This window comes from Elgaria multicarinata, chromosome 5 (genome assembly GCF_023053635.1).
Source record: "Elgaria multicarinata webbii isolate HBS135686 ecotype San Diego chromosome 5, rElgMul1.1.pri, whole genome shotgun sequence".
Lineage (NCBI taxonomy): Eukaryota > Metazoa > Chordata > Lepidosauria > Squamata > Anguidae > Elgaria > Elgaria multicarinata.
In genome coordinates, this window is record NC_086175.1 from 100,641,735 (window position 1) to 100,659,610 (window position 17,876).

The 17,876-nt window shown below is 40.0% G+C and overlaps 1 protein-coding gene across 1 annotated transcript; it reads left to right on the forward strand.

Moving 5' to 3' along the window:
- Positions 1–343: 343 nt before the first annotated feature.
- On the forward strand, positions 344–17,872 carry SFT2D2 (SFT2 domain containing 2). The gene is made up of 9 exons (XM_063126902.1): positions 344–495; positions 4,842–4,928; positions 8,113–8,198; positions 8,656–8,737; positions 9,661–9,696; positions 9,791–9,849; positions 10,531–10,560; positions 11,175–11,233; positions 14,220–17,872. The coding sequence occupies exons 1-8, from the start codon at positions 433–435 to the stop codon at positions 11,212–11,214; spliced, it is 483 nt and encodes a 160-aa protein (XP_062982972.1). The 5' UTR covers positions 344–432; the 3' UTR covers positions 11,215–11,233; positions 14,220–17,872.
- The last annotated feature ends 4 nt before the right edge of the window (positions 17,873–17,876 follow it).

Consider the following 17,876-nt stretch of genomic DNA (forward strand, 5'->3'; position numbering starts at 1 on the left):
ACGCGGCACCACCTGGCTGGCCTCACCGCCCCTTCTAGGTCCACGTTATAGCATTTGCTTTCCAGCTGTTCTCAGTTGAAAGAGAAGGCCCCATATCTGGTTCTCAGGCGTTCCCTCTGCATGCTATGGGAACAAATGACGAGCCCAAGGCCGGAGCGGGCGTCGCCCCGACTGTCACAGCTTTACAACACCCAGCTCTAGAAACCATATCGACTGCACTTCCAGAATGCACTGCGTCAGAGGAATCGGATTGGTCGCTCTTATAGACACGGGGGTATGTGGGGGAGGGGGAGGTTTAAGGATTGCCGCATGCTGGGAGTTGTAGTTTTCGGAAGCGAAAGGTGGGCTGATTGGTTGGTGTCGGGTTGAGCCGAGACAACATCGCTGTGGGCGGAACTCGGCGGGCAACAACAAGTGTCTGGGCCGTGTGGAATGGACAAGTTGAAGCGGGTTCTGAACGGGCGGGACGCGGAGGACCCGGGGCCCCTGGCTGAGGTAAGCTTCTCTCCCGCTGCGAGGGGGTTCCGCCCGGCGACTCTTTCTCCCGGGTGCCTCCTTCGTCGCTCGGGTCCGGCTTCCCTCTTGGACTTTTCCCTTTGTCTCTTCTGTCATGCCCTGCTGTCTTCCTCCGCAGCCGCTGCGTCGCTTCTTCGCCCGGGCTCCCTTCAGCCCCCCGCACCGAGTTCCTTCTCACCACTCAAACTTCTCAGCATCCCAATAACCAATTCTAGGATAATCATCGCAATCCGGCTTGACTTGCTTGTCAAGGTGTTCCCAGCTTATTTATATATATATATATTTCTTGACGCTGACTGGCCACTGTGTGAACCGAATGTTGGACTAATTGGATCCTCTTCTGACGCAGCATGGCTCTTGCCTTCTGACCCTGTCCGTCCCCCCCTTTTTAGGAAGACCACCCCTTCACCCTTTGGCGGGGCTCCTCTGCCTTTAACTGCAGCATGAAAGACTCCTTCGAGAGCTTAAACCATCCCCGCCCCCCTTCAAAAGGTGTGAACCTTTGTCTTTATTTTAATTACTTCCTTTCTTCCTGCCAGAATTTTTAGCCCCTGACATCACAGGCAGAACCAGGAGATTGGAAAGGCCTTTTTAAAAAAAAAAAAAAAAAAAATCTACATTAATTAACCCGAGAAACTTGTCATCCTTTCTTCGGTAACCTGTTCCAATGGATTCGAAACCACACGTTACTTACAGCTTAACAGGCTCTTGTAAAAGTGCACAAAATCCATCCTCAGTCTGAGTGTGGCAGAAGGGCTAAAAAGGGATTTTCGTTAGAGCCATCACGATTTTAGCTCAAACCATCTGTTGATTATTTAGCCGTTTCAACTCAATATTTTAGCTAAGCTTGCATATTACAAAAAAGCTTAAAATACATGTATTTTTTGACGTATTGAAGGAACTGTGAAGAGAAAGTGTGTAATAGCTGTTTACTACCAAAGGCACCCTGGGCAGAATTTGCAAGGCATAAGGAGGTGAAGAACAAAATACCACTGTCTCAAGGTGTATCCTCAAGATCATTAAGTCCATTCTAAAGCTTGAGCTGCAAGCTGTATTGGGTTTAATCCACACATTAATCAACAATTGCTTTAGAGGATCAGTTGGTATTAATTTGTGAAGCTGGTAAAGGGTATTAAGATTCTGTAGTGTGTTACTAATAGTGATAACTAGAATGTTTCCTTCTAACAACATGCAATGCCTAAAAAATGCAATACAGGCAAAACCAAGGCAGTGTTCGCAGATTGGTGCCATTTGTCTTTAAATAGGGAAATGTTCTATTAATTTAATGTGATTAATATAATTTTAGATAATGGGCTGAATCCTGTGAAGATTGGAAACAGCACCTGATTTTTTTTACTGATCTTCCCCACCTGTTGCAGTCCTCTGCATCATATCTCATATTGTTCTGGAGGAACCCCAGCCATCAGGAGCAATGTTAGGGATGGGAAGCTCCAGTAGGTAGATGAAAAACAGGTGCCATGCCTTGTATGAGCAGAAATACTTTTTGCTAGCTCAAAGCCACTCTTAGGTACAACCCAATGATATCAATTGATTCTCCAAAGCTATAGCACTGATATATTTAGCTTTCATTTTGAATGGTGGGATGGAAGATGAAAAATATCGTAGATCCTCTTTTTTTTTTTTAATCCTTAGCACTGCTTATGGTGCTCACTTGTAACTTGGCACCTATTACATGATAACCCATTACCATACAAAAAGGACTAATCCTGCAGTAGGGAGATGGCCATGCTCCCAGTATGTCCAATTTGTTTTGTAAACAGAGTTTGATAAGTACTCTAGTATTGGTTTTGCATAATAGTGATGTGCACAAATATTAAATAAAGCCTAAAAATGTATAGCATCTATAAAAGGTTTGCTAAATGGAGGTAGCCATGGCTGCTATCCAGGATAAGTGCTCCAGGATGGCTGTAACACCAGGTTTACAAAATGGGATGGCTGTGTTTGTGTGTGGACAGACTTGTCGCTATCACTTCACTAGTGACATGCCTGTGACACTTGCAGAATCACAGTGTCATACAGCAGTTGCAATAGCAATAGATGCACAGTCTGAGGAAAGAATTGTATTTGCCATTAATAAAACATCTCAACTTTGTGCTTGGAGAACATAACATCCTTGCAGCTGAACTGCAACCCTGAGGGAATATGTCTTGAAAGGCTAAGGGCACAATCCTTTGTTGATGCCCATAAGCCTCCAAACTTGGAGGCTTAAAGGCATCCTATGCAGAGCGGCAGAGGCAATCTTCACCTCCCCGCTTCTTCCGCTCTGCATTTTGGCTAGATAGGCTTTTTCGCCTGTCTTATTGGAGAATGTCGGTGGAAGGGAAGGGGGCTGGAGAGGCTTCATAATACATCATATCTCAGTTTTCCCAGTCCCCCTCCCCACTCACCGGCATGCTCCCTTTACCCCCTCTCTGAGATAGCTGGTGTGGGTCTCTCTCCACTGGCTGTGGTGGTGGTGATGGGGAAACGGTGGGGCATGCAGATTCCTGGGACTTCGGTTGGAGCTCTGTCTCTGACCTTGAATCAGGTATCTGAATTATCCTGTCTGGGGGCCATAGGATTGCTCTTAACCAGGTGTAGTGTAGTGGCTAAAGGTGCAATCCTATGCATGTTTAGGCAGAAAAAATTCATAGAAATTCTGGAATTCCCCAACCAGCATAGGATTGTGTCCTAAGAGACTGAATCAGGTAGCCACTGCCATGAACTCACTAGGTGGCCTTAGGTAAGCAAACCTCTCTGTCTGTCTGCCTGCCTCAGTCCCTCCATCTGCACTATGCATGGTATTAATGTTAATTTATCTTACTGCGTTGTTGTAAGGATATGTTAACCTCTTTAGAAATTTTGGAAATCCCAACTGTAGGACAAGCAGCAGAATATTTATTATGTAGCTCCCTTAGTTTAGTGTTGCTTTGACAAATCCATTTATAACTTCAGATTAATAATATTGCAGTTGCCTAATAAAAGCTGTAAGTATCCCTCTACTATAACTAAACTGATGTAGGAAACACCAGTTTAAAACAAATTTAAAACTTGCATGCAGATTTGATGTTTATGCCCCCTTAGATTATTGTGAATAATAACTTTCTAGAAAGCATGCTTGTATAATGTATTTTGCTTCTTTAGTATAAATAACTCTTAATTTTCGCCATGGTTGCAAAGAACTATTGCATGTCAAAAGAAACTTTTGTTTCTCAAACACTTTCTAAATGATATTGACTTGTGAAATTAACAGCCCGATACTATCTTGTTAGTATGCCTAAACCCATTATCTTTTTTTCCTTTTTCTTTGAAACGGAGAATCAAAAAGCCCATGAGAATGCATGAGAATCTGTATCCACCTGTTTAGGATCACTGCCTCTATTTCTTTTTTTCAACAACAACAAAAATCCCCACAGCTTTAAGTGTAAAATTGCTTGGATTTCAGACTGTAGCATAATAATTTGCTTAGAAGTCACTTCTTGTATTTCAAAAAAGGATAAATGTTTGTGCGTGTATTGGGTTTTATAACAATAGAAAACTGATTCAAATATGTTTTTATTAAAGGAGTGTCCCCCCCCCCTTTTTTTTTTTTTTACAAAAACTACATTATCCCATAAATAACTCTCCAAAATATAGTGAAATCTTGTGTAGAGTAGAATAAAACAAAATACAGTTCATAATTATGTGAACACTTTGTGTAATAAAAGATGGAATGCTTCCATTCGTCTTTATTTCCTTTTATTTCTCTACCGCCCCATAGCTGAAGCTCTCTGGGCAGTTTGCAACAATTCAATTGAAACATCTTAGAGTACAGTTGATACAAAGCTATGACTATGGTAAAACAGGTGTCTTGATTTTACACAAATACCATACTGAAACAGAGTTAATGAATAGGGAAACCTAAGAACTGCTTTCTGTGAACATCTGAAAGGTGCAAGCACAAAGTTACTTATAGTGCTGATCAGTAGCACATATTTTTGAAGAAAAAATTCTACTTTTTTTTTTAAAAAAAACACTTACTGGTAAAGGAATATCTCTTCTAACAAAACAGATAAATAGGTAGAATTTAAAAAATGATATTAGTTATATGTTTTTGAATTATTAGCTCAGGAAATGCACTTAATTCAGTAACAGTTATAACTGTCATTTATTCAGCTGGAAATCAAGTTATTCTTTTAGCAATATTTTATTATATGGAGATTATGATATTGTATACATGAATTTTCTCTCATGTTAGGCTGCTTGAAAGAAATTGAAAACAATTGGTTCTGTATTGGTTTACACACGCTGATGCTTGCCTTTTAAATTCTTTTTAATATTTCCAGGTGGTTGATGCATCTTCCTTAAGCTGGAACACAAGAATAAAAGGCTTCATAGCTTGTTTTGGTATAGGAGTTCTGTGCTCTATTCTGGTAAGACTGCCCTTCACCTCTCCCTATAAGCTTTTGTAGAATAAAGTTTTGAGTTGTTGTTGTTATTATTATTGTTATTATTATTATACAACTTAATTTGCTAAAAAGCTATCAGTGTGGTACACAGCAAAAACCAAGAACCTTAAAAACAGTAAAAAAATATTAAAACAACTACACAATTCAGAAGGCTAATTAAAATAAATTTATAGGCCATGTCACCTATTTTGATATTGTACTTGATTGCATCCTTGCTGAAGCAAGGCTCAAGATTTGGCTCTATGTGGAAATACCATTTTGATTGATCTATTCCGTTAGATTTTCACATCAGTTCAAACAGGACAATCTTATGCATGTTACTCCAAAATAAGTTCCACTGTAAATCAGAGGCTGGTTGCTCCCTTGTATGTAACCGCAAGTTTGCCATCTAAATGTAATTTAATGTAGAACACTGGGTTGTATGGTTTTCCCTTAGCTGAAAGTGCTTCTGCTTGCTTGTGTTGGCACAAACAATTTTTACTGATCTCCCTGCCCCTATGTCCTGCTGTTTCAGAGTGTCCAGAGTGTAGATGCATTTTCCACTTATTCAAAGCAGTGAAGAAAGACTTGAATAGATCAGAATAACTTATAATGTTGAAGAAATAATACGTTTACATGCTGGATCAGGCAAATGGCTCATGTAATATCCTCTGATGAGATGCAGCCCGTACTAGATGCTTTAGGAATGTACAATAAATGATTCATTTCATTCATGGTTGGTGTATCAGACCCTTCTGCATCAAAGGAGAAGTCATAAATTGGCTTTTGTTCAGTTAGCACTTTGGTTGACAGAAGGTGACATGATTTTGGGTGCATATAGATTGTGGTGCTTATTTCCCCAGTGGGGTAAGCCTTGTTTCCTTCCACGTTCAGAATGCCAAAGACAAAGTCATCAGCAAATTGAAAACTGGTTCAGTTGATTGTCTTGACCCTTCCTCTGCCTTCACTTGAGCTGTCCACTTTTTACTTTTTTAGCCCACCATTCCTTCAATAGGATGGTCATTCCTCACTTTAAGAAAAGAAAAAAAAACATGAAAAATTGCTCTGAAGAAAGACATGGGAAATGGCTCATGATGTTGCCGGAAGCCAGGCAATCGCTGCTTTACATTATTCAATTCTGCTGTAGACAAGAATAGATTTCCCTTGAGCCAAGTCCTTAAGACAAGATTGCACATCTGAACAATATGTGGGAATTCCACTTCCACAGTGGATTCACTGCTCTAATTATTTGCGTGCAAAGACAACCTTAGTTCATTCTTAAGAAACTCTATTTGACTTCATACTAGCCAATGCCCATGCTGGCTAGGAATGAAGGGAGCTATAGTTCAGCACATACAGAAGGCACCAGCTTGGGGAAGGCTACTTTACACTGGGTCTTTTCAGGCGGCATGCTAAGCCATGGTTAAGCCTCTAACCTATTTGCAGCTAATGGTTAGTGAGCGTGTTTAAACTGGTTATGTTGCCACCATGGTTAGAAATGGTTCATACAACATGGTAAGTCATGGTTCACATAACATGTTAAGCCATAATGTTTAGCTCAAAATGCTTAACCACAGTGGCTTAGTGTGCCATCTGAATAGGGTCTATTCCATACTGCCTGAAACTATATGCTGATTTTTTTTTCTATTTTATTGATTGTACATTTATAACACACCTTTGTGGGTTATCAATACATGGTTCACCACCACTCAGTACATGAAAGCTTGTGCCATAATAAATGTATTGGTCTTTAAGGTGGACAAGATTTTTTTTTTCTGGAACAGGCTAGCACAGCTGTCCTCTTAGAAAGGTAAGGTAAGTGAACTTTATGGCTGAGTGTGGATTTGAACCTAGATTTCTCTAGACTTAATCTGACATTGAAACCACTACACCACACAGGTTTATGCAGCGTGCAGGTAGTATAGAATGTATAGCTCTTAGAATGAATAAAGGAGCACTTTTCCTATTTAACATTTCTTCTTTAAAGTTTTAATGTTTTCCTTTGATTCTCATTTATACATCTTTTTTACAACATTGAATTACTTTTTTCACTTTTTGAGTGTGTATTTTCCTCTTTGGTACCATTTTTTATTCTTTATTTGTGTGTAGGTGAACTTCTGTTCTATCATATCTGTATAAACAGGGAGAAACTGGGGTGGGGGAGGGAAAACGACAAAGTTTCAAGATGTTGAGTTTGCCACAGATTGTACTACAGTGTTCTGAAACAGCGTTCTGATACTTTTTTAATATTTACCATTTTTAACTGTTGTAAACCGCCCAGAGAGCTTTGGCTGTGAGGCGGTATATTAATGTAATAATAAAATAAATAAATAAATAAAAAACATGTAGTGCTATACCATAAGTTTAAAGCCCATTATGAAGAGCCAGTGTGCTGCAATGACTGCAGTTTGTATGGTATGGATATGAGAAGCCTAGATTCAAATTCCTGCTTGGCTATGAAGTTCAATAAGTGGCCTTTAGCAAGTTTGTCTCAGCCCAACCTGTCTTACAGCGCAATCTAATACATGTCTACTGAGAAGCCCCATTTAATTCGGTGGGGTTTAGTAGTGGTAACAACTGGGATCTGCAACAAAGTATAGAGTGCTCCTGTTCAGGAGTCCAGACACTCCATTCCATTCCTCCCCTCCCTTTTTTTCATTTCCCACCTCCAGTAGTCACTTAGCATTCTGCGACACTGAGCATGCTCAGACCTCACTAGGCTGATTTTAGTGGTGTTTTTTGGCCGGGGGTGGGGGTTGTCCACTTAGGGATTTTTCTTAAAGTTTTTGTCATATTTCTATAAACCTCTGGGTTCCCTCAAGCCTACTAATGCTTGTCTCTTGTGTATGGGTTTTAATTACATAAGGATTGGCCCTTGAGTTTGCTCTTGGTATATATGACCCCCCTCGCCTCTCTTTAAACTGTAATTGTTATATAAATCAGGGTTTTCACTGAATGGTCTACATAGTGAGATATTATTTTTAAAAGACCATGTCAGAAGGCTTGATGTTCCATTAGGTAATTGAAACAAGCGTCTTGTGAGAATGAATGAGACAATCTGGAATTTATATTTATTAGACCCTAGTGCTTCCCCCCCCCCCCGTACACATTACTTACATTTGTTGTAGACACTCTTTGTTGTTTCTCCCCTCCCCATCTTCCTTTCAAGGGTACTGGCCTACTATGGATTCCCAGGAAAGGATTAATCTTGTTTGTAGTATTTTACACGCTGGGAAATATCTCATCCATTGGAAGGTAATATTTTTTAAAATTCATAGTTGGTAGTAGAATATTGCACAAGTGAATTAACTATGCAATTCATTCTTGGCATTCATAATCTCTCAGATTTTTTCTCTCTTTACAATTGAATCAAACTATTTTGACAGAATAGTTGGCAAGATGGGTAAGATCTCATGCTCATGAGTTTTAATTAATTTGGGGTGTGGGAAGTAATGTAACTATAATGTCCCAGTTTTCTGATCTTATTAATCAGTGATTTTGCTTCTTGTTCTTCATAGAGTAATGTTATTTTATGAGTTACATCTTTGCAGCTAATATGGTATCATATGTCATTGGAGTCATCATATTAATGACTCCAATGATACAGTTATAGTATCAGGTTAAACTTTGATAATGTGCAAATTTAGCATTGCATATGTGTTCTTTGTTTTTTGCTGTTTGCATTTGTGTTAAAATATGTTTCTTGTTACAGTACCATTTTCCTCATGGGACCTATGAGACAATTGAAAAGAATGTTTGAACCCACTCGTTTGATAGCCACTATTGTTATGCTTGTAAGTAATGAAGCTTTTTTGTTTGTTTAAAGTTGCATTTGAATCGTGTTTTCAGTTTACTGCACTTTTAAAGGGTTTTCTTTAAAATATCTTTATGCTGTTTTAAAATATGTCTATATGTTTCCTTTTGCTTGTATCTCAAAGAAACCTATCCATAGTTTGCTTTAATTCCCTGCCTTTTCCTCTTGTATCTTCTACCTGGACTTATCTATTGTCTCTGTATAAGGAGAGGGCATTTAGTTGTCATGGCAAATGGTAGATTGTTCTTCAGGAATTTGTCTAAAGCATCTTCATTTTTTATTGTTACTGGATCTCTGGTTGCTGATGTGTTTGAGATGGGGCGGGAGGTAATCTTATGTATTAATTAGGGGCAAGATGCTGGCATTATTTTGAAATTATTGGGGCTTGTTTTGTTTTAGCGATCCTTAGATTCATATATTCTCTTCTGTTGCATCTGCATGGGCTGGGGATCCCCTTATTAATATTGAACTTAATAATTAAGTACTCACACATAAGGAAACCTGGAGGAAAGTGTAGACTCCACCTGAAGTCAAAAACTTTTGTGATGTGTGGACCTAAAGTATGCTGTGTGTTTGAAGGGGTGGGGAGAACCAGAATGCTGCCATAAGCCTGCGCAAAATCCAAAATATTTAGGCTACTTTTGTATTGTCCCTACTTACGTTACCTTAAAATAACCACAATGTACTTCATTTGCCTCAATTCTGTTGTGTCAAATGCGGATGCACCACGTGCACCTCCATCTTAAAAGAACTGCCTTGCTCCATCAGTCAATGTAGTCTAACATCCTGTTTCCAGTAGTGGTCTATATACAACCCTCCCTACCTCATCCTACCCCATCCCTCTTAAGTTATGAACATAATGTTGCGTCTGTTTTAAAAATATTTTTTTCTATTTTCTTCTAGCTGTGTTTCTTATTAACGCTATGTTCAGTTTTCTGGGTAAGTTCTTGAATCTCTTATGTCATTAGTATGCCTTAATAAAATGCATCCACATTTTCTTTGCTGAATTTGTGACAATTTCTTTCTTTTTCAGTGGGAAAAAAAGGGACTTGCCCTAGTCTTCTGCGTTTTGCAATTCTTTGCCTTGGCATGGTAGGTAACAACTCCTTCTCCTCGCAGGTCTTCTCCTCTGAGCCAGAAAGGCAAGGGAGGGGCAAAGTAGACTAAATCAAAGCCTTAAGGGGTTATGTCACAGATGCTCCCATGGCTTAGCCTTTCTCGGTTGAGGGGGAACATAGGGAGGGGCAGGTGCCTCATCTTAGCCTATGCAAGGGGGGCTGGTTTGGCTTCCTTAAAGTATGGCCGCTGAGATCCAGCTTAACTACTGTAACTTTAGTTCATCTTCCACATTTGGGTGCTTTCCTCTTGCATAATACAAGGGGTCTACTTGGGAGCAGTGTTGCTTCAAAAACAAACAAAAAAACTGCTACCACTGAGAAATGAGCTCCTGCCTCATATTTTTCACAATTCTCCTGTAAGTAAAAAGCTAATATGAAGTGAACTGACTCCGATTTTCATGAATAGTTTGAAAAATAAACTGTGTGAAGTGGAGGCTAGTCTGAATTTTACAGACACTGTAGTAGGTCAGGCTGCAACTTTGTGCAAGCTACCTATCATCTATGCCAGCTTATCAGTTGCTTGGCAGACAACAGTATATGGTTGCTTGAGTATACTTGTCATGGACCATGTGTTATGCAAGCCTGCTTTAGGAGCAGTGTGGGGGAAAATAGTGTATTTGCTCTTGCTAATGAATGTATTTATGCTATCTCCTAGGTACAGCATTTCCTACATACCATTTGCAAGGTAATTTTTTATTAAGACTTTCTCCATTAGTTTCAGAAGGCATCTAGTTCATAAAATAAAAAAATATCAGTGATGTGTATAGTTTGAGAAATTAACTTTAATGTATTGCTATTATATGTACCTGGCTTCCAGCAATTATAAACCATATGGCTGAATAATTTGATAATGGAACTAAAATGCTTCTTCCTTTGAAAGTTGGAATGGCAGTACATGACTGACAATATAGAAAGCCCAGCACCCTTGTAAATGGAGTTTTTAAAAATTATATATTTGTTTTAATTGAGCGGTTATAATCTATATTTCTACATAAAGAGGCAATAGAGGAAGGAGATGGATGTGGAGGCAAGAGTAAATAAGGCAAGAATATGTGGCTATTTCAGATCCACATATTTGGTGTAGTTATATATTAAGGCACATGGGCTATGAGGTTGTACCAAAGCTTCATGGAAAAGGTGGGTTTTGAGGAGGTATTTGAAGGAAGGGGGGGGCAAGGGAAGATAATGCAGTTTTGTTTGTGGTAAAATTACCCACATATTATGTCATGTCTGCGTAGAGAGTTTAAATATATAAGAGGAGAATCTCTTTGTTTAATCGGTATTTCTCTTTATCCCCAGGGATGCTGTGAAGAAATGCTTTGCTGCATGTCTCACATAACAGGCAAGCAAACAACTTGGTAAGTACTAGGAAGTATAGTTGTATCATAGCAAAATTGTTATATCACCAATTCTGTATTTTTAAGCAATGTGCATCTTGGCTTATAATAAAGAACATTAGAGTTCAGTTTGGATGACACATTACTCAATGGTGGACTATTTAATCAACTGTTGATTAAATAGTGCACCTTTGACTAATGTGTTGTCTGTCAGGCAAAAAACACACCATGGTTGGTTATTTTGAAAAAATAACCAACAGAGATAACCAATGGTTTGTAGAGTTGTTTTTCTGCACAACCATTGGTTATCGTGTCATGTAGCACGACTGTTGATTATTTCCCCTGCCAACAGTGTCGCAAGGCAAGAGCGGCAGAAACCCCGGCTGCTCTAGCACAGCAGGGCTCCATCAGCAGGGGAAATAATCCAGTGCCGGCAAGTGCTTGGGTAGCCCCGATCGTGCTGTCCCTTGGTGGGGTGGCACGATCCTCAGCTCTCCACATGGTTCCCAGCATGGGCACATGCCATCCCTGGATGGGCTGCTGCCGATCGTGGTGCCCCACAAGTTCCCAGGGATGTGCACATCTCTTGCCCCCACCACCCCTCTGATCCATCTGGAGATAGGCTTGAGGGGATAGAAGGAACCCCTTTCATCCCCTTGAGCAGATCTCCAAATGGATTGCGGGGCGGGGGAGAGGGCAAAAGATGCCTCTCGCGGCTGGATGTGAAACATCCAACTATGGGAGAAACCCATCCTCTGAGATCGGAGCAGGGGGCACACACAACAAGGATCCGAGCTACTGCTGTGACGAGCATGATGGATTCTTCTGTGACCTGTCCCCATTCACGAGAACAGAAAGGGAGTCCTTTGCTGAGGCAGGAGGTATGCTTGAGAGTCCAATTCCCCTGCATCCCTCCTGCCTCAACAAAGGACTCCCCTTCTGTTCTTGTGAATGGGGATGGGACGCAACACGGAAGAATCTGTGCTGCTCGACGCAGCAGCTCAGATCCTTGCACAGTCCTCTGCCGGCATCATTTCCATAGCAACGGGGCAGTGGGTGCCATTGGTGTAGCTGCCCCCTTCCCTGTTGCTATGGGGACGAGGATGAAGGACACATTGACGCAGAGAAAACTTCTCTGCTGTGAGGGTATCGGTTGTCTTGGCGGCACCTCTTCCATCCCCATCTAGTTTTGAGGCAGAGAGTGGGGAAATCTGACTATCACAGGTCTCCCTGCTCTCTGCCTTGAAACTACATGGGGACAGAAGAGGCTCTGATGAGACAAATGATGTCCCCTCAGCAGAGATCTCTCCGCATTGATACATCCTTCTCTGTTGGGGCCATGGCAACAGGGAAGGGGGCAGCATTGTAAGAGCCGCCCATTTCCCTGTTGCCATGGCCCTGATGGAAGGATGCATCAGCATCGAGCCATGTGATCCCCTGTGAGGGATGACATCGCTTGGCGTTGCTGCATCCTTCTCCGGAGGCTGGATCGAGCACCCTGACACATGAAGAGACCATTGCAAAACCTCTTGCTTCTGCGACAGGGGCAGCACATGTTTCTTCATGCATTGCTGCTGCAGAAGCAACGGGCTTCGAAAAGGTCTCATCGTGTATCAGGGCACGTGATCCAGTCTCTGGCAAAGGCCACAGTGTGTCCTTTGCAGTTAGCATCGTTGGAAAAAGAAGCCCTGGCGGAACCCTCTCTCCTCTTAATCTGTTACCATAGCCATCTCTCAGCAGTGGGCGTGCCACCCCCTCTCCTCCTCCCCGCTGAATGGCAGGGCTGCCATTCAGTGGGGAAGGCTAAGAGGTGGTAGTGGGGCGACGACAACTCCACAGAGTGGGAATAGTCCAAAGAGCAGCACTTCCATGTCACCCAAACACACCGCAGAAATAGCCATCTATGGAGTGGACTATTTCCACTCTGTGGACTAAAGCGTCGTCCAAATACACCTTAGGTCTCAGTGTCTTTCTCTGATCCGCCATAATCTCGGGGTTTATGCTTAAATTAACAAAACAAGAACAACAACCTGAAGCACTTAAAAATAATACCTACACAGAGGAATACTGTCTTGCATACTCCAGGTATTTAAACTGGCACCTCAATCCTTAACAGATCCTGAAAAGATTTGGAAGTAAGACAAATATGACTCCAGTGGAGCTTCCTGGCAAAGTGGGATGGCTTAAGAATGTTCCTTACCAAGATATCCCTATTTCCCCCCTTGCCTGTCGTTACTGCTGATGCTGAATTTTGGAATGAGAAATTATACGGCCTTTTTACAGTTCTCGTAATGTTGGCAGTAAAGGCCGGAAACTCACTTGTAAGCATATCTTCCATTTTAATTTTGTTCTGTGGTTTTTCTACATATGGGTTCCATTCTGGAATTCTGCATGAGCAGTATCTGCAAATGTAGACCAGGGTAGGCAACCTGGGCCTAATCTACACCAAGCAGGATATAGCACTATGAAAGCGGTATATGGTATGTGTCAATGGGCCCCAACAGTTGTCAGTGTACTTCAATACTGCTATAAAGTAGTAGTGTGGCCCCTGCGTTTTATATACCGCTTTCATACCACTTTCATAGTGCAATATCCTGCTTGGTGTAGATTGGGCCCTGGTGTCCTTTAGATATTTTGGACTACAACTCCCATAATCACTGATCATTGGCCATGCTAGCTGGGCTGAAGGGAGTTACAGCCCAAAACATCTGGAGAGCACCAGGTTGCTCACCCCTGCTCTGTACTAAAGAACAGTCTATGATAGAAAAGAAAAGAATGGGCACCCCTGTATGTGCAAAGTCCTCTGTGTAGCTATGTGCAATTGCATCCAGTAACTTCAGGTACTTATAAATGTATTCCCAAGCTCAGCTTTGAAATGATAAGCCACGTTCCCTAGAGAAATGGCTGATATATTTTAACTTCTGCTTTCAAAAAAGAAAACCATTTAAAGTAAAAATTAACAACTTTTCATCTTCATTTAAAAATATATTTTGCTGCTTTTTTGCAGGCCAACAAGATACAGTTCACCTCTACACACTGAAATCTCACATGGAGGACTAGAAGACTTGCACAATCATATGACCTTCCTGTCTGCACCCATTCATGCAGGAGCACAACTATTAAACTTGCTAACTAAGTCTGTGAGCTACAGGACAAAGCTACCAAATACTGTGCTCCCAAGGATAATGTCTTCTGTGTTAAGAAGCCCCGAGATCAACTAATCATTCCTTTCACTTGCTTAGCCAAGCTATTGTGTTACTTTGGTGCAAAGTTGTCTACTTCTGATTATGCAGTTTTGTTAATGAAATGGATGTTACGGTAATCCACAGTAGATAGGATTTGAAATTGCAGCTTCCTGTTTATACATTTTTGACTTTCAGGGGTCCAAAGAACCACCTACACATTGAGTATTGCAACTAGTTAAGAACATGGTGGATTTTCTGGAGCTTTAAATTGTTTTTGTGTCATATTTTCTAGAATTCATTGGTTGGCTCCCAATGTCCTTTGTTTTCAACAACTCTTAGAACTACAAGGGAACTTAGTGGAGCTAAGTTAATGTCTTCTAACAGAACAGCAAGTGTAATTCCTTATTATAATATAACTGTGCATTAATACTGAATCATGGTCTGACCAGCAACAGAAGAAGCAATGAGTGGATGCAAGTGGGAATCATAAAAGTCAACAAGTGCCCTTCCATTTCCGCTAAAAGTTCACTGCAATCCATTTATGGTCTCTTAAAATCCCATAAAAAGCCTGGATCTGAAATAACACGAAGACCTCTCGGCCTTAATGCTAATATTGCCTCATGAATTATTTCTCCACCCCTGCTGCCGCAGTTTTATAGTTGGTGAAATATGACTTCCTACAGATCAACAGCAGACTATAGTCTATATATAGAAGGGATCATATTGCATTTTTAACTCCCTTTTTTCCATTTCACCTTCATATTTGATTTCTGTTCACTTTGGCTGCTTAACCTAGACCTTTTCCTTTTTGGAGGGGGTTGTATTAGGTTTCATATTCTGGTTTCCAAATAGGATAATATCATGTAATGATTTTAGCATGCTCCCAGAAATTGGAGATCTTTGTTACATTCCTTTTCTCTGAAATGTTGTCATATTAACTAATTTTGTCTCCATGTAATAAGGAATGAAACGTGTGTGTGCACGCGCATACACACACACACATGTGTACACACTCTGAGAAACTTAACTGAGAGTATTTGAGTAACTAGTCTCTTTAGTGCTTGTGTCTTTGAATTTTCTGTGGCATACTTTGAAATAATTGATAAGCTATAGATGTTTGGTTCCAGAAGAAAAGGGCCAATAACCAAATTTCATGTTTGTAGAACTTATTCTCTCAGTTCTTGATAACTTCCACTCTGCGCTTTCCCATAATTTGAAAGGGACTAGCACAGTGTATCTGAGCATAGAAGTTTCCCTGAACAACTCAGGAGTACGAGGATTATTCTTAGTTTTGTACATACTGGATCCAAGGTTTGTATGTGCATAATTGGCTAACTGCAGATTTTTCATTGGATGTCAGCTTTTTATAACCTGGAGCTTTTGGAAGCTTATTTATACTATGCCATTTTGCCAAGCAAGCAGATTTAGAGATTTACAAAATTAGACATGCATGAGGGTTTTGTTTTTGTTTTGTTTTTTAAAAAGGACAGGATTCAAGTATTGCATCTCTGATGTCAGTAAGCTACAAAAAAGTTATTTTTAAAAAAAATTCCTTGATTGCAGTTCTCAGCCACTTTATGAGAAGCCATTGGAAAGCTGGATTTTATAAATCATGTTTGCATTGCATATGAATAAAAAGGGCTGGGAAAATCAAGATTTGACTATATTAAGGTTAGGGGTACACTCTTGAAGAATTTCTAGAGTATCCTGTTACTTTTAATTTCTGCTCCATGTATGATTGCTCCCCAACATGCTACCATCTTCAGGATCCTTACCATTATTGGTAGTTACAGATTGGATTGTCCAGAGCTACACATGATAGTTTTAAAGTCAGAGCACATATATGTAAGAATTAGCATGACCTTAGTGGTCCCATATGAACACAGGTTCTGGTTGTGGTAACCCTAATTATATTGTAGAAGTATTTCACAAGTGAATCATTGCTGTAGAGAGGAGAAATGCCTGGTGTCATAATCATAGACCTTTCTCAGAAGTTTTGGATGTTTCTTGAACAGAAAACAATAAGAGGTTAAGTGTAAACTCAAGCTCTTTCTGAAGAGTGAAGTACCTAAATCCTTTAAGAACTGTCTTAAAATACCTGGCCAGATATCTTACTGGCCTACCTTTTAGGCGCAAGACAATAGTTTCTTCAGAAAATTGAAAGCAATTTAAAACAGGGATTGCTGCTTGTGATGTGCGCATTCATCTAACTTTCACCTCTAGCAAAATAGTATTTGACTGGAGGGTAACAGGGATTTAAAAAATATGCATGCATGCACTTTGTGAGAAGCACTGTCTGTCTCAAATAACTTGCAGCCCTCTCAAACTTTTGTGTGTCTCCTGCATCGCTTACTGATCCTGCAGAACATCGAATAGTACCAAACTTAGAAAAGGAGGCCTTCAAGTGCCATGCTAGTATATTGCTTCAACTTTAGAAATCTTTGGAACAAAAACATTAGCAGTCTTGTCTAGCTTTCCTCTCTGTAGCAATATGTTCATTTTAGGAGGAGAATGGGAGTTCTTTTCACAAATCAAAGTTGTTAGGTTTTGGATAATTTGTGTACCTGTTTACAGAATGTGAAGCTATAGGATCAATAGTTAACTCTTGTATATTTAGTGCATTGAGACACACAAGCCAGCAAAGAGTTTCTCTTAAAAAACTAAAATACATAACTATGAAATCTACTTCAAATATTTACGTTGATGATTTCTAGTGGTATTTTTTCTTCGTAAAATCTGCCTTAAACTTGAGTAACTTTCACATTTTAACACTTATGTTCAAGATTAATAAATAAATAAATCACAATTTTTAAAGGCATTGAGGATACCAGTAAAAGCATCTTTGAATTATGACAGGATTACTTTTACTGGGAAATACAGAGCTGTGCTTAATGTGCATGAAGGGAGCAAGGCGGAGTTGCTGGTATCTTTATGCAGTTGATTGGCCTAAATTCCCAAAGTCTTCAAATTTATCTCAATACTGAATCAAATTTGGGCTGTTGTTCAGTCTTGTTGTTCTGGGATAAGGCATTTTTGAAAATTACAAGAAAGGAGTAGTTAACCTGTTTTCTGATTTTCTTGTCCTATGTTTATATTTTCACTTAGTCAAAATTATCTGGTAGCTTTTTACTACACTATAATCCCATAACACAGTTTAATAAAACCCAATCTTTGCCTTAACTGCAATTATCAGTGTCATAGTTTAAGGTCTCATCCACTAAATTTAAGTGGTCTCTTCAAGATGTCCTTTTTTTCTGGAAAACAAAGAAGTGCCTAACATTGAAATGTAACACTATTGCATTAATAGGGACTTTTGTAATCCTTTTTGACTTATCAGCTTGAATTAACATTCCATTTTTTGTACATTTCTTGGCTATTGTATGCTGGGTGGTTTTCTGCCTTAGGAAAAATACCTCTTTGTATGAACTCTTTTACTGCACAACTCCTTCTGTAATAAAAACTTTTCTCAACACAATTAC

Excerpts from the sequence above, each read along its gene's own strand:
- SFT2D2 (XM_063126902.1), top strand. The coding sequence starts at position 433 with ATGGACAAGTTGAAGCGGGTTCTGAACGGGCGGGACGCGGAGGACCCG. Across the intron at positions 8,738-9,660 it reads TAGCCACTATTGTTATGCTT|CTGTGTTTCTTATTAACGCT; the intron begins GTAAGTAATGAA and ends ATTTTCTTCTAG. Across the intron at positions 10,561-11,174 it reads TCCTACATACCATTTGCAAG|GGATGCTGTGAAGAAATGCT; the intron begins GTAATTTTTTAT and ends CTTTATCCCCAG.